Below are 14,475 nucleotides of genomic sequence, written 5' to 3'. Positions count from 1 at the left end.
TAACCAAATAGAATGTAGTCCCTGTGCCCTTAAGGAGCTCATGGAGCCTAAGTATTTATTAATCTCTTTACTGCCCACCCATCAAGTTGTTTTCTTCCAATCTTTAAGGTCACAGAGAAACCATTCCTAAATGCACTTATCTCTAATTGACGCTTTTAGTTCCCTGAGTGGAATTTTTTTGTCCCATCTCAAATGAGATGCCACATTAAGTATGGGCATTAACACAGAGCTCTTGCTTAGGGTTTTCTTTCTGGCTGGGTTCCTTGGGGCTTAAGAGATCTCTCTTTAGGCCATGTGCGTTCTATCACTGCATCTTGGGGGTTTACCTGATGCTCCTGTTTGTTCATAAGGCCTCATCTAAGTATGCCCTAAATTTTTCCACTCAAAAGTATCAGCCATCCAGGTCTTGGATTGCGTACAAGGGGTTACGGGATAGGAGAGAATCTAAGATAGTGTGCCGCAGCTTGAGTCTTGGGTGTCTGATCTAGGCATCTGATCCACCACGGGATCCCGCTGGTTGAGGCACTGTATCTTTAAAGAGGTGAAGGTCTCACATTTGGCAATGCTTGGTACAATAGTTAGTGAAGCTGCTTTCCTAAGTCACACAGTTAGGAAGTAGCATGATTGGTACTCAAAGACATGTATCTTGATTAGAAAATCCTTATTATCTCATTGTATTTTCATTGCATTCTCTGACTCAGGTAAAGTGACAAGTTCTCAATAAACAGAGAATCTGCAATTAAATTACTGTGAAAGAAGGGTGGAATTTTAGGAGTCTGAAAGCTCTTAGTAGAAAGCAGTTACTGTTGAGCTATTCCTGGCTCAGGACGACCTCATGTATATGTCAGCACTGAACACTTCCAGGGCTGATTTTTGGGAAGCCAGTTGCCAAGCTTTTTTGTCTGAGGTGCCTCTGAACGGATTTAATCCAACCTTTCAGTTAGCACTTGAGAATCTAACCATCCCGAGAATATAAGAATACAAATTTGATATAAAAGAGTTTTCTGGGATATAAAACCTACAAGGTAAGCAGCAACTCACCATGGATAACATTGTTCTTAAAATAGTAATCAGAGTGCATTCAAACAAGAATTCTTCTTTAAGGTACTCTATAAACTCACAGCCCCATCAATGACTGTTTCTGGTTAAACTTTCCAAGGTATGGGTAAACACTGTAGAGGTCAGAGAAAAAGAGGAAGATCCTCAAGGAGTTGAACTAGTACTGTGACTGCAACAACGGGCTGGAGCACGGCAGAGATTACAGGGATGGGGAGGGACAGGGCAAGGTTTCCATCTCTTCACAGAGTTGCTAGGAATCATTGTCAACTCAATGGTACTTAACTACGTCAACAGGATAGAAATGAATATCAAAGTTGGGATTCTCCTCTTCAGCACTCATAGACTTTGTTTTCACACAGTTTACTGTTCAACTATGTCTTAAACAAATAATAATTATAAGATAGAAATCATGTGATCATGAAACCAGTTCTCACTTTATAACATATTTTTCTTTCAAAAAACTCAGAGTTTCTCATAGCTTTGTCATAGTTTCTCATTAACAATGTCACTCACTCAGCTCAAAACCAACTGTACCAATTACATAGCTGTAATAATCAAAACAGCATGGTACTGGTACAATGTCAGGCACACAGACCAATGGAACAGAATCAACAACCCAGAAATGGATCTAGCTATCTATGGTCAACTGAAATTCAACAAGGAAACAAAGCATATCAAATGGGGAAACGAAAACCTCTTCAACACACAGTGCTGGCAAAACTGGACTACTACCTACAGAAAGCTCAAAAAGGTACCACATCTCACACCATAAACAAAAATCACCTCAAGGTGGATCAGAGACTTGGGAGTAAAGCCAAAACCCACAAACGTCACAAGAGACAAAGGAGGACCAAGCTTAGACAGCTTAGCCCATGGTATAAAAAGGCTGACAAATACAGCCAGAAACATACAACAAGGAGAGGATAAAACTGATGAATGGGACCTTCTAAAAAGGAAATCCCTGTATGCATCAAACCCTTTTTCCAATAGAGTAAAAAGAAAATCTACTGACTGGGACAAGGGTCTCATAATAAATGTTTAAAGTATCCTACAGGGCCTCCACAAGAAAAAGACTGCTAAACCAATTATAAAATGGGCTAAAGACATTGGAAAGTCTTTTCACAGAGGAAGATATTCGGATGGCCAACAGACACATGAAAAAATGCCCTAAATTACTGGCAATAATAGAGATGCAAATCAAAACCACAATGAGAGATACCACCTCACCCCAGTAGTAGTGGCAAAATTTAACAGGACAGCAAGCAATAAATTCTGGAGAGGATGCAGAGAGGAACTCTCATACACTGTTGGTGAGATTTTAAAATGGAACAACCACTCTGGAAGGCAGTTTGGTGATTCTTCAAAAAAAACTGAACACAGAAATTCCATGTGACCCAGCTATTCCACTGCTTGGAATGTACCCCAAGAAAATTAGAACTGAGACACAAATGGAAATTTGTACACTAATGATGATATCAGGGTTATTCACCATCATAAGAACATAGCAACAGCCCAAGTGTCCAATCACAGTAGAATGGATTGAGCAACTGTGGTACATTCACACAATGGAATACTACACGGCTGGAGCAATGATTTAGAAAATTACAACATAATCTGGGAGGGACTGGAGAGCATGCTAAGTGAACTAACTCAGTCCCATAAGGACAAATACTGTATAAGACCATTATTGTATAAATAGAAAGATAACTAGTAAAACATGTATGAGGATCCAAGGGGGGAGGATAGGAACAGTGGGGTGAGGATGGCCAGGGGGATAATCATAGAGTCACACAATCTGATGCATGGAGGGAGTGGAGGGTAAAGGAAATGGGAAAGATCCAGCAGAGATCTGGGACAGGGCAATGGTGGGTATATTTCAATGTTGATTAATTATATAAAATAAAACAAATGGAAATAATCATATGAAACACAACGTGAATGAAGATAGTGTGAAAAACAATGTATACAAACTCTGTAAGCAAACCATTATGAAAGAAAAATTTATAAAAATGTTTATTAAAGAAATGTTAAAAACCACAAACCAAAACATCAATAAACCAATGTCACTCAGAAATGAAGGCAGAAGAAACTATATTTTGGCTTTCTTTTCTGTGAAAGAGCTGTCATTAATCTTCCTGTTTCCCATGGAGAGGCTGGGTTAAAGTTCTGAAATGTTCACTTGGTGAAAACTACAAGAGAGATGGACCAAAAAGTCTTGGCTATAATAAAAACAAAACAGCCTACTAAATTAAGAAGTTCTGGTATCACGGTGGATGAAGCATTGGGCCACTAACTGAATGGTCAGTAGTTTGAATCTACAGGTAGTTGTCTTCAATAAAGCTTACAGCCATGGGAACGCTATGGTGGAAGGTCTCCTATGTCCCATTGGGTTGCTAAGGTCAGAATCAACTCAAAAGCAGTAGGTGGGTTACAAAAAAACACCTGCACAGAACCTAGCACATATATTATCTCTACTTTTTCATCACAGTCATTTATCATCACAATTGTATTTGAGTATGAGGTTTCCCTTCACAGTGACCTGTTAGGTACCAGCAATCTTACAGGATTCCTGGGGGGAAAGTACAGACAGTCAAGGAGGAAGTGTAAAGTTCTTATCCTTTGCAGTGGTAGGGGAAGGAAAGTCTCCTAACTCAGTCATTTTTGAGCAGGGTAGCCAGCCGCTCTGTGAGACCCTGTGGGGAGACCTGGGCTCGGGCAGGTGCGGCGTAGAAGCGGCACTGGCCAGAGCAGAAACAATATTCTTGTGTTGTAAGAGAGCCAACAAAGGCTCAAAACTTTAATTTGTGAAACACAGATAAACCCTGCTCATGTGCTGTGTTAGCTCTCTGCAGGGCTTTCCCCCTTTGTTTGAGAGAATTCTGTTTTCAAAGAGGGAAAACTGGTGGATTCTTTTTAATCTTAATTGACAATGGTAACCAACAATGTCAATTACTATTAATGAAGAAGCTAAACCTCCTCCCTCTTAGCTGGTACTTGCCACACTTGGTGAGGCTGTGGTAAAGCACACAGAATATACATACGGGCTAAATCTGTGTAAAGCCCTGTGTTTCCTCCCCCTGCCTCCTTACATTCTCTGCTTTAAGTGACTGTGAAGGAAAAGGCATAGCCTTTGCTCATTTCTTTTTTTTTTACAATCCCTTTGCTAGTCTGAGAACAATTGCTACAGACTAACAGCAAACTGACTGTACTAAACTGTAGATAAAAGAATGATGACAGATTGCAGTCACTTTAATTCAGAAAGAGAGCCCGTGTAGCCCCTGGGAATGCCAAATCAAGCTACTGGCACCTAATGACTTTGTGCTAAGTTGGAAACTACATCGTATTTTCAGTTTAAAGACAAAGGCTAATGGACATGTGACTTATGTATTTCAAACCCTTCTTTATGAGGCATTCTCTTTTCTTCCCCCAGCTCCTTGGAAAACACTGTAGTTCCTCTATTCTATAAACATACAAATATAATTGTAAAATGACATCATTCTGTTTTCATTTAATTACCCCTGAAATGCTTTCTATTTAATATTCATTACTCAAAAGCTAATTTAAAAGAGAAAGAGATGCGACTTATTCAAAAAGATGTACTGTCATTCACAGCAATAGTTATCTAATATACAGAAGTTAATAAAGCAGATTAATCTACAAGTCCCTTTAAGCCATTCTTGAGTTTTGAACAACTGCCTCTTTGACCTTTCACCTTCACGCTGTGCACCAGTAGCAGGTGCCAGCTGTACAGAAATTATGGCTGCCGCGTTTGAACGCAAATCTTTTCTTACTTTGCTTCTGACCAGCAGCTGACCCTGTAGGAGTGATTGTTTCTGGTGCCGGCCTAAAGGCTACATAAACCAGGAGCAGATAAACAAAAGGCTACATATACCAGCTGCCTTGCCCAAGGCTACTTTCTGAGACTGACACCTCCACTCTTTCTCCAGCGTCCCAAATTGCCCCTTGTTTGTTTTCATACGTGCATTTCATCTCTGTTATTTTGTGCAAGGGTGTGGAGCAGGAGAAAATCCCCCCAAACAACAAAACACCCCAACTCTCCCCTCCCTAGAACTTGACTTTTGAGTATTCCTTGTCAAACTGTGCCATTATGATGCTAATCTAGGTCTGATTTAGCAACTTTAATAAGAGGCTAAACCCTCTTGTAATTGGATAATAAAATTTTATTATGTATTTTAATATTAAAAGTCTTAAAACCAAACTCTTCAAATCATACACTGGTACCAAACTAAGGTACTTAAATATCACTGCCCCAGAAAACAGGAACTTGAAAAAGCACATTGTGGCTAATTTTTCATTCTCAGAAATGTAAACATGGAATTCCTATGTGGTAGCAGTGAAGCCTCCAACACTCTTAATTATGTGCAGGGAAGAATGAATCTATTCAAGTATGAAGCACACTGTACCATTCCAGCAACAGCATGAGATGGCTTTGACAGTTATTTCTTGGATACAAATTACACAAGTATAAAAACAATCCCCATAATGATTAAATGCAGTTATGTACATAGGAGAATACCAGCGCAAATGGTAACATATTTAAATGGTTTTCCTTCATTAAAAAAATTATATATGATATTAAACCATCAATCAATGCTGAGGCACAGGAGTTTAAATGTATTGTCACTGGTTGAAATAAATGACTTGGAGACTGAATTCTGGCTCACTCAATATGGTGTCTTTGCTGTTGCTTAGTCACCCAACTCTCTGCTGGTTTGGGGTACATCTGGTGGGTTTCTATCCCTTTCAATTAATAAGGCAAGTTATGCTATCAATGGATTACATCCTTAAACTGTGCTTAGAGGTAGAAAAACACATGTCTTTGTGGAAAAGAATAAAAAGGAATCACTATTCTGTTAACCATTGGGAACAGTATTTGAGGCACTTTTTCCAACCATGTTGATAAATTTTCCTGTGAAATTTCAGCATGGGCTGTTTTACATTATATGATGGTTTGATCTTACCTGCACATTACCATTTGGTTTATTATCTAGTAGTCTATGACCATGCTACATCTAATATTAACCATTGCCTGTAGATTTCCTTTGGAAAGTGGATTTAGTTTTTGGTTTTCTTTTCAGACTCTGACAATGATAGGCGATGTGAAGTGTCAGGGCAAGTATCAAGATGGAGAGGGTGGTAAGAAGGTAAGGTCAAGGCCCTCTACGACCCTAGCCATTTTATGATTATAAAATGAATCGGCTGCCTTACAGGCCTATCAAAGGCTATTATTTAATTGTATCTTTTTTGTTTTAAAATACGTTTTGGTTCTAGCTGAAACAGTCACTCAATAAGTATATAATATAAAAATCAAATAAAAATAACTGGTGACTAATAAGAGCTTTGGACTAGAATCACCTTTCTGAAGAGGACAGACACAAATAGTTCTTTAACAGCACAGATAAAATAACCTTTTAAAGATAAAAAGATGGGTATTTTTCTAATTTTTCAATTATAAACATTAACCTAAATGGATCTCTGGGGGCGGTGATAAAATATTTCTTTGTTCTTTAGGGTTTCCCTACATCATAGACTTACAGACTTCCTGGATTTTTATTACCTAGGTCTATCTAGATCTCTTTCCCCAGTCCTGGTCCTACTGGATATTCTAATTTAATCTTTCATAATTAAACGGGACACACACACACACACACACACACACACACACACACACACAAAGTCTCTCCTCCTCATCCCCAAGTTGAACTTGATTTTTGCTTCAAACAAATCTGGGTATGGGGGGGGTCAGTCTGGAACGTGCTGACCGAGCTTAGGGCCCATTTGTTGCATCCTGTCAGTATGCACAGATACAACTCATTTGTGAGAAAGTATCCTCTTAAGTTTCAGCAGAGACTGGAGTATATGGTTGTTGTAAAAGCAAATATTGATCTCTTTAAAAAGTAATCAACTAAAAAATTCTGCTTCAGAAATTGTCTAAATCAGGGGAAAATACAAAAAAAATCACCACAGCACATGAACTAATGGTGAGAAACACAAGGGACCACATACTGGAAAAATCCTGGAAGATACATCATTCAGAGGTGTCCACAGACTCTGCTGGTCTGCAGTGTTGTTGTTTTTTAAATTTTATTTGGAATTTTTAATTAGTGGCGTATATTTAAAAACCTGGATTCTAGCTTATTTTGTGGTGGGAGAAGCTCAATAATAAAGCAATGCTTCTTATGGGGCAACAGATAAATAGCAGAGGCTATCTATCCCCTCTAGACAGCCAAGATGTGTACTCAACAGTGGGGTTCTCTCCAGTCTACCTCATTCATTAATATTATAAGCTTTGACCCTGCAGGCCTTTTGAGGGAGCTCTGGTGGCCTTGTGGTGAGAAGCTGCACTTCAATTCCAAAGGCATGCAGTTTGAGGCCACCAGCTGCTCCGTGAGAAGGATGGGCAATCTCCTCATGTGCTATTAACTGCCTCTGAAAACCCGCTGGAGGGTCAGCTATGGGTTGGTGCAGACTACAGCACACAACAACAGTACCAACAACATCATAGGCATTTTAGGTTGTGATAACTTTTATAATTGTTAGGAGAGGACTCTGAAAGGAAACCAGGCCTCAGATGCAGAATAACTAGTTTAAGAGACCCTTAAGAATGACCACCAATGGTACTCACTAGAGGATCTGCCTTCAGAAAAGAAAAGTGGTAAACAGAAAGAGGTAAACAATGGCACTGTATATGAATCAGTGGGGAGAGGACTGAGCCAGAATATGTGCTGTCTGTGGGGGACTGGATTCAAAACACATGTTGCTTCCAAATCATCATTTCACTACCATTTTGAGTGTAACCTGCAGAAATCAGGTTAAGGGCAACCTCAAAGGCACTAAAGAAAAGTTACAAAAGAATATCCAAAGGTGGTTAAATGATTTGACTCTGACCTCCTTAAGGATGCCTGCCTTGCTAACCTGCATGCCTCACTGTCTGGCCAGGGAATGCGTGCTGCTGTAGAGCAGGAGAGCGGAGCTTTGTCAGTCATGCCTCAGTGATGGTAAGAGCCACAGGGCTTTTTCTGCACCAGCTGGCAAGGCAATCTCCCTCTGTCTTGCCCGTTGCCTCTTTGGGTCACCGCCCATCTGTTTCGTCCTGGCGGCAGTATTAAGTTGGGGTATAGGGTGACTGTTGACTGTTCTAAATGATCCTACTCCAAGGACGGTCCCGGTGGGATTGGATGAAAGCTCAAGTTGCCTTGTTGTGAGTGCTCAAAACATACATATTTATTCAGATTAGCACTCACCAAACCAAAGAGCAGAAAACTTTGTGGTTAAGTTTGTAAACTCTGGAATGATGCAGATGGGGGTGAAATTTTTAGTTCTGCTTACTAGACAGCCTTGGAAAAGTTACTTACTCCTTCTTTAACTCAGTTTATCTATAAAACAGTAACGATTGTGCTATACTTTCACACGAGATACTGTGATGACTCAATCAGATAATGCACATGGGATGGGAGAGCACAGTTAGTGCTTGCACATGCTAAGTATTTAACTCTTGCCAACAATATATCTTATACTACACATATACACGCACATGGTTTGCTGGATAAAGACGTTTGGAGCAGTATGATTTCAATAGCTTATGCAAAAACAATTCTGCCATGAAATCTCAGCTTTTATTTTCTACTTTAAGTGCCGAATTAACATATCCCTGGCCTGCACCTGTTAAATCCATGTCATCACCTGATTTGGTGTTAACCAATCTTTTTGCTTATAAAATTGCAAATCAATCAGACTGAACTAAGGGGTTATATGGAAAGCATAGCTTCTATTTAAGGACTCCTAGAAATGCTTTAAAGGAGCTTTGGGTATAGTGAGTTAAGTGCCTGGCTGTTAATCATAAGGTTAGTGGTTCGGACCCACCAAGCCATTCTGTGGGGGGTGGGGGAGAATAAGGTGGCCTGCTCCATTAAGATTTACAGGCTTGGAAATCTGATGGGACAGTTCCACTCTGTTCTGGAGGGTTGTAACGACTCAGAATCAACTTGACCAGGGAGGGTGGGTGGGTTTAGAAATGTCTTATTATTAACATTGGTGAGTCTGGCTAATTATTTTTCAAAAGAGGGCCGACGACGTGAATATATTTCATCTGCTTAAGTGTTTTCCACTGTGAACATCTAGCTGAGGTTCTGCAGGCTGATGTCTCACCATCAGTTAAAAATGTGACTGCACTTTCTCCTACTTAGTATAACGGAATGGAATCTTAAGCATGAAAGATGTCTTGTATAGTATGTCAAAATGTTGAGCAATATCGTTTCAATCTAAACACAGAAATGAAAAAAGAGCAGCTGATTTCCCTTTTGCTGTAATTCACTTTGGGATGCATGTCATGAAGAGCACTATACAAAAGCAATTTTCATTGATTGACTGACTGATTGAGGAAAGGGTGGATGTTCTTTCAGATTATGCCTCTTCTGAAGCATGACTCTTACAGCTCCTGACAGCGCTTCACAATCTGTAGTTAAACGCCATGTTAGCAACAACAACAACAACAACAAAAAATTCCAAAGTAAAACAAAACAGAATGAGAACTATTTTGGGCTTTTGGCTTAAGCCATATTCAAACAGAAATGCTTTAATTCTTCCATTCAATTTATTTATGTTTTAGAGACTGAAATTGCTAAAAATTAATGAAATCATTGCACAATCTGCTCAGTAATACTAACATGCACATAATTTTCTTTCTGCTTCTGTAAAAAGTGCTACTCTTCTGACAGTAATTCACTTTAGCTGAAATTCTGAGTTTGAGAGGTCTCAGTGTCCATTTAGTTTTAAATTAATTACTCCTATCTCTCAAATGCACTTTTAGTTTTGTAAAATATGCTTCTTCATTTAGCTATTTTGGGCAATTCTCTTAGTCTGTGATATAATGAATGCAAATCTACGGGCTTCAAATGTAAAAACTATGGCCAGTGATGCAACTGAAAAGAAAACAAAACCGTAACAGAAAAGTTATCTTTAAGATTAAAAGATCAACACTGAATCACTGCTACTGTTGGTCTGTTCTTAAATATTTAGCTCATTCTCATAAGGACATAAAAGCACTTGGAAATTTCCCTCTTAACTTATGTATGTAAGTTTTTCTCAACTGCTAAGTCAAACCAATACTGTTAAGGCAATAATTATTACTTGAAATAGATTTTTTTTACAACAGGTCTCCAAATGGTCTGATTTTTAATGCTTGTAAAGTCAAATTTGTTTGCAAAATGTGGAAGAGGGATTTTGGGGTGAAAGTTTTAAAACATGTTGCAGATATAGAGCTGAATAGTGGGTATTAACAAATACACTTTCAGGTGAGGCACTTAAAAAAATTTCTCAGAGGCTGCTTCAATGCAAATACAAAGGCCTATAAGAATGTTCAAAAGCTTTTATATAGGTTCACGGCTGGTTTTTTACTGAAACATGAAGAGGTAACTTTTTAAAGTTTGGACCTGAAGGGATAACTACTTACAATTTGGACCTGACCCGCTTCATGCAGTTAGGCTTCTAACAAAATGGGCCCAACTGGGGGTGGGGCAACTCCAACTAGTAAATAATTGCAACATCATTGCATCAGTTTAGTTTAAAGAGCTGACAAACCCTCTCTAAAGTCCAACACAATTAGTCATTAGGGTCTAGTTTTTCAGCACTGTTAAGCAATTTGTAACCCATTCCTTTTAATAGGGTTAGGCATTACTTAACCGACACAGATGCCTTGAAAACTGAAACCTCGAGTTATGAAGCAGCAACCTTGTTCATTACCTTCTGTGATAGGCAAATCATCTATAAAAAACAGCATTTAATGGGCAATCAATGAATAATCAATGGCTTACTTTTCATCTGAGTGTGAAAATGAGAATAATCTAATACAGAGTCCCTGTGGTAAGAGGATAGATCTTGGGTTCTGCTGCTCTTCAGTGCTGATTTATACGGCCACGGGAAAGCTGATGTAAACAGATGATCAATGGGACCCATCCCTGCTCATAATAACCCCCAACTGGCCCACTCCCTCTTTTCCAAGTCCATCCCTTCAGGCTATTAGCTCTGTCCAGCTAATTCTTCCCACTACTCCTGCCTGCTGCTTTTACTCTGGCCATCCGTTCAGTCCAGCCGACTCAGAAGTAATTTTATACGCAGCAGAGAGCGGGTGGAATTGATTTTTCACTCAGCGCTCAGTTCCCATCTGAATAATTATCAATTTTACTGCCTCATAAAGGGAAGAGTCAAAATTTCAAATCAATTCAAAAGAGCTTTTGAGACGATAGAAACTGTGCATAAGAATAGAGGTCAAAGTTGTCAGTGACCTAAGGAGATGATGTCAGATATTACTATACCCAGTACTTGACATCAGAAGCACTCAAGATGATATAACCTAGTGCTAATGCAAATCATACTTATGCTGACTATCAGAGACCAATCATTAATATTTAAAATGCTATCTGAAAGCTTACATTCCAAATAAATAGAATAGATTCTACTGTTAATAAAGATATATCACTACTTAGCCATATGCTATAAAGTGAAGGATTACCAAGTATTATTAACACACAGAAATTACTTAAACCAACAAAGGTACAGTAATATTGAGTAAAGACAAACCTGTTTCCTGCACAACCACATTAATTGCTCTGCAGTCTGGGGAAATTTTGTCTAGCCTCATAATCTATTGATTTTTGCTAAAATTTTCTACCAACTTGAAAGTTTTTGCCAGAGTCTATGGGACAACACTGTAATTATGGCTGAGAGTCTGTGCTGGTGAACTCTTTGGTGGTGGACTTGTTGCTTATCAGGGTGAGAGAAGGCTGGGTCTGATTACTAGCCAATCCATGAGCATTTCTTTTCCTCCAGCAGCTAGATGCTTTCTGCCAGTGGTTTTCAATCTCTCCCATGTCAAAACATCTGAGGGCTCTGCCATACTCCCAAACATATCAGGAGGGTGGGGAAAGGAGAGGAAGGGTGCATCCAACTCTGGACAGCACACATATTTGAAAAGTTCTTCTGGGTGAATCTGAGACGTTATTCCCAGAAACTATCTGATAATCAATAGTGTACACTGGTCTTCTGAGCTACACCGACCCTGGTTCAAATCCCAACTCTACCACTGTCCAGTTCATCTCAGTTTACCACCTGCAAAATGAGGGTGATATTCACATTCAGGGTTATTGTGGGGCCTAAAAGGGAAGATTTCTCCTAGGTTCCCCTCCTCCTGCGTCACGAAATTAATCTAATTGCCATGTAAGGGCAGTGTTACTTGTCTGTCTTACGTGAAAGGATATGTCCTATGGAGAGATAACAGGTTTTTATTGTCGTAATGATTCTTGAACCTTGAACGTAGTAGGACTTCAATGTGTGTTACCTTTCTCTCCCTTTACTGTATCACCAATATCATAACAATCCCAGGGTCAGACCACATTAGTCTAAGCTGGTGTCCTTACTCTAGTTACATAACATCTTAATTGCCTCCACCTCCATAAAAAAGAACTGGGTAGCTGGAACATCATGACTGAATCATCTAAATATTAGCAAAAAATTGCATGCTTGTCTAATTTTATTTGCATCACTTTCTACCGAAAGTGGCATTCTTCTGCTGACTGCAGGTGACTTCGTTGTTAGTTTAGGATCATGCAGAGAGACACGAATTTATGCTTTAGCAAAAATAAAACAATTGAAAACAATGTCAAGATCTTATCCTCCAAATTCAGTGAAATAAAAAAAATCAGTGATGTTATCTTCATAGAAAAATGGTATTATCTTTAAAACATTTCCATATATATGCTTCATTTTAAAGTATAGGCTGTTATGATAATGATAGAAATATTCTTTTCTTCCCAATGGCAAATATAGACCTAACTCACAGTAGTCAGTAAGAAAATATTTTTAAAATATAGAAAATAATTGTGGTTTTGTTATTGATTGTTGTTGCTGATTGCCATTGAGTCAAGCATGACTCAAAATGACTTTATGAACAAAAGACCTGAAGCCTTTCCGTAACTATCATTTCTCAGAGTTCATAGAGTTTCCAGAGGCATGTTGTTTAGGAAGTGGATGCCATTTCTGCTTCCAAATGTTATTTATTAGTCAAACTAATTATCTTAGGAACCCTACTAACCTATCTGAACTTTGATTTCCTTCTTCAAATGGGGTAAGTACTGACTATAACATGATGAATGGTGAGTTGCCAGCAAGTCGCCTGATATAGAGCAAAAGGTCAGCAAAAGGTGCTATGTGCACCTGGACACACTGAGGTAAACTTACAATAACATTGTTATTATGATGACACTGGGAGGGGCTGCAGGAATGAAAGCTGAGGTTGACTGCTTCCAGTTTCAGCTTAGCCCTATCTATTTACGCAGTCTCCAAGAGAAGGGCCTTCTTTGTGGGTTCTGGTTTCAGTGATGCAAGAATGAAGCATGATTTTTTGAGAGCGGGTTAATCCTGAGGCCAGTGTGGGATTCTACTTTCAGGGACAAGATTCCTTGAGAAAATCTTGTAATAAGCCTTGGGAAGAAGAGTTTCTCTATGAGATAATCAGGGAGCAGGCTGGCTTCTGCGAAGCTCTGTTTTTTACACCAGGTGAACCACCATTAGTTACCTGTTGTAGGACATCTGGGTTTTGCTGCATAAAATGTAACAGTCGCAGGCCGGCCTCGGCAGCCTCTCTGCTTTGAAGCGGTTTCTTGCCTTCTTTTGCTATGTGCTTGAAGAGGTAGGTGACGATGTAGTCTAAACTGGTACAGCAGCTGGAGGAGACAACTGTATCTACACAAACAATAAATGAGAATTGATTCACATTGCTGAAGTGATTGTTCCATCTGTTAATTACAATCTTTCCATTAAGACAATATCACTTTCTGGGTTTAAAGTACTTTTACCAAATAAGTTCCTTTAGGGCAAGGATATTTGCCTTGTTTATCTCCTTAAACCTAATGTCTACCATAAAGACATACTAGTAAGTATGAATATTGAATAGAATCTTCCACTAACGACTTAGAAGTCTTCACAACCCTCTATTTAATTTAAGTGACTTTATTATCTACCAGGGAGCACTGGTTGCCTAGGGGATAAAGAGTTGTACTGCCAATCCAAAGGCAAATAGTTTGAATCCACTAGCTGTTCCATACGAGAAAGATTGGCACTCTTCTGATATGTGATTTACAGCCTCTGAAAACCTGCTGGAGGGTGAGCGAAGAGTTGGTTCTGACTCAGAGCAATGTTGTTGTTATGTGCCGTCGAGTTGCTTGCGACTCATTGTGACCCTGTGTACAGCAGCCCTAAACTCTGCTCTGTCCTGTGCCAATCACACTGTCTCTGACATTCCCATTCCGATTACCCCAGTTACTGAATCAATCCACCTCATAGAGGGCCTTCCCCTCCTGCACTGTCCCTCCACCCTCCCAAGCATGATGTCCCTCTCCA

At 39.3% G+C, this 14,475-nt stretch overlaps 1 protein-coding gene across 1 annotated transcript in view; it reads right to left on the bottom strand.

The window, feature by feature from the left end:
- Positions 1 to 14,475, bottom strand: part of RANBP17 (RAN binding protein 17) — a 499,911-nt gene that overhangs the window by 20,219 nt on the left and 465,217 nt on the right. Inside the window, exon 25 of the mRNA XM_006884340.1 lies at positions 13,652 to 13,818. Within this exon, the coding sequence (XP_006884402.1) occupies positions 13,652 to 13,818 (167 nt within the window). The remainder of the gene's footprint in view (positions 1 to 13,651; positions 13,819 to 14,475) is intronic.

This window comes from Elephantulus edwardii, unplaced genomic scaffold, assembly GCF_000299155.1.
Source record: "Elephantulus edwardii isolate Elephantulus edwardi_28Jun2011 unplaced genomic scaffold, EleEdw1.0 scaffold00033, whole genome shotgun sequence".
NCBI classification, from domain to species: domain Eukaryota; kingdom Metazoa; phylum Chordata; class Mammalia; order Macroscelidea; family Macroscelididae; genus Elephantulus; species Elephantulus edwardii.
Note: the sequence above shows the minus strand (reverse complement) of the source record. Positions and strands in the feature narration are given on the sequence as shown.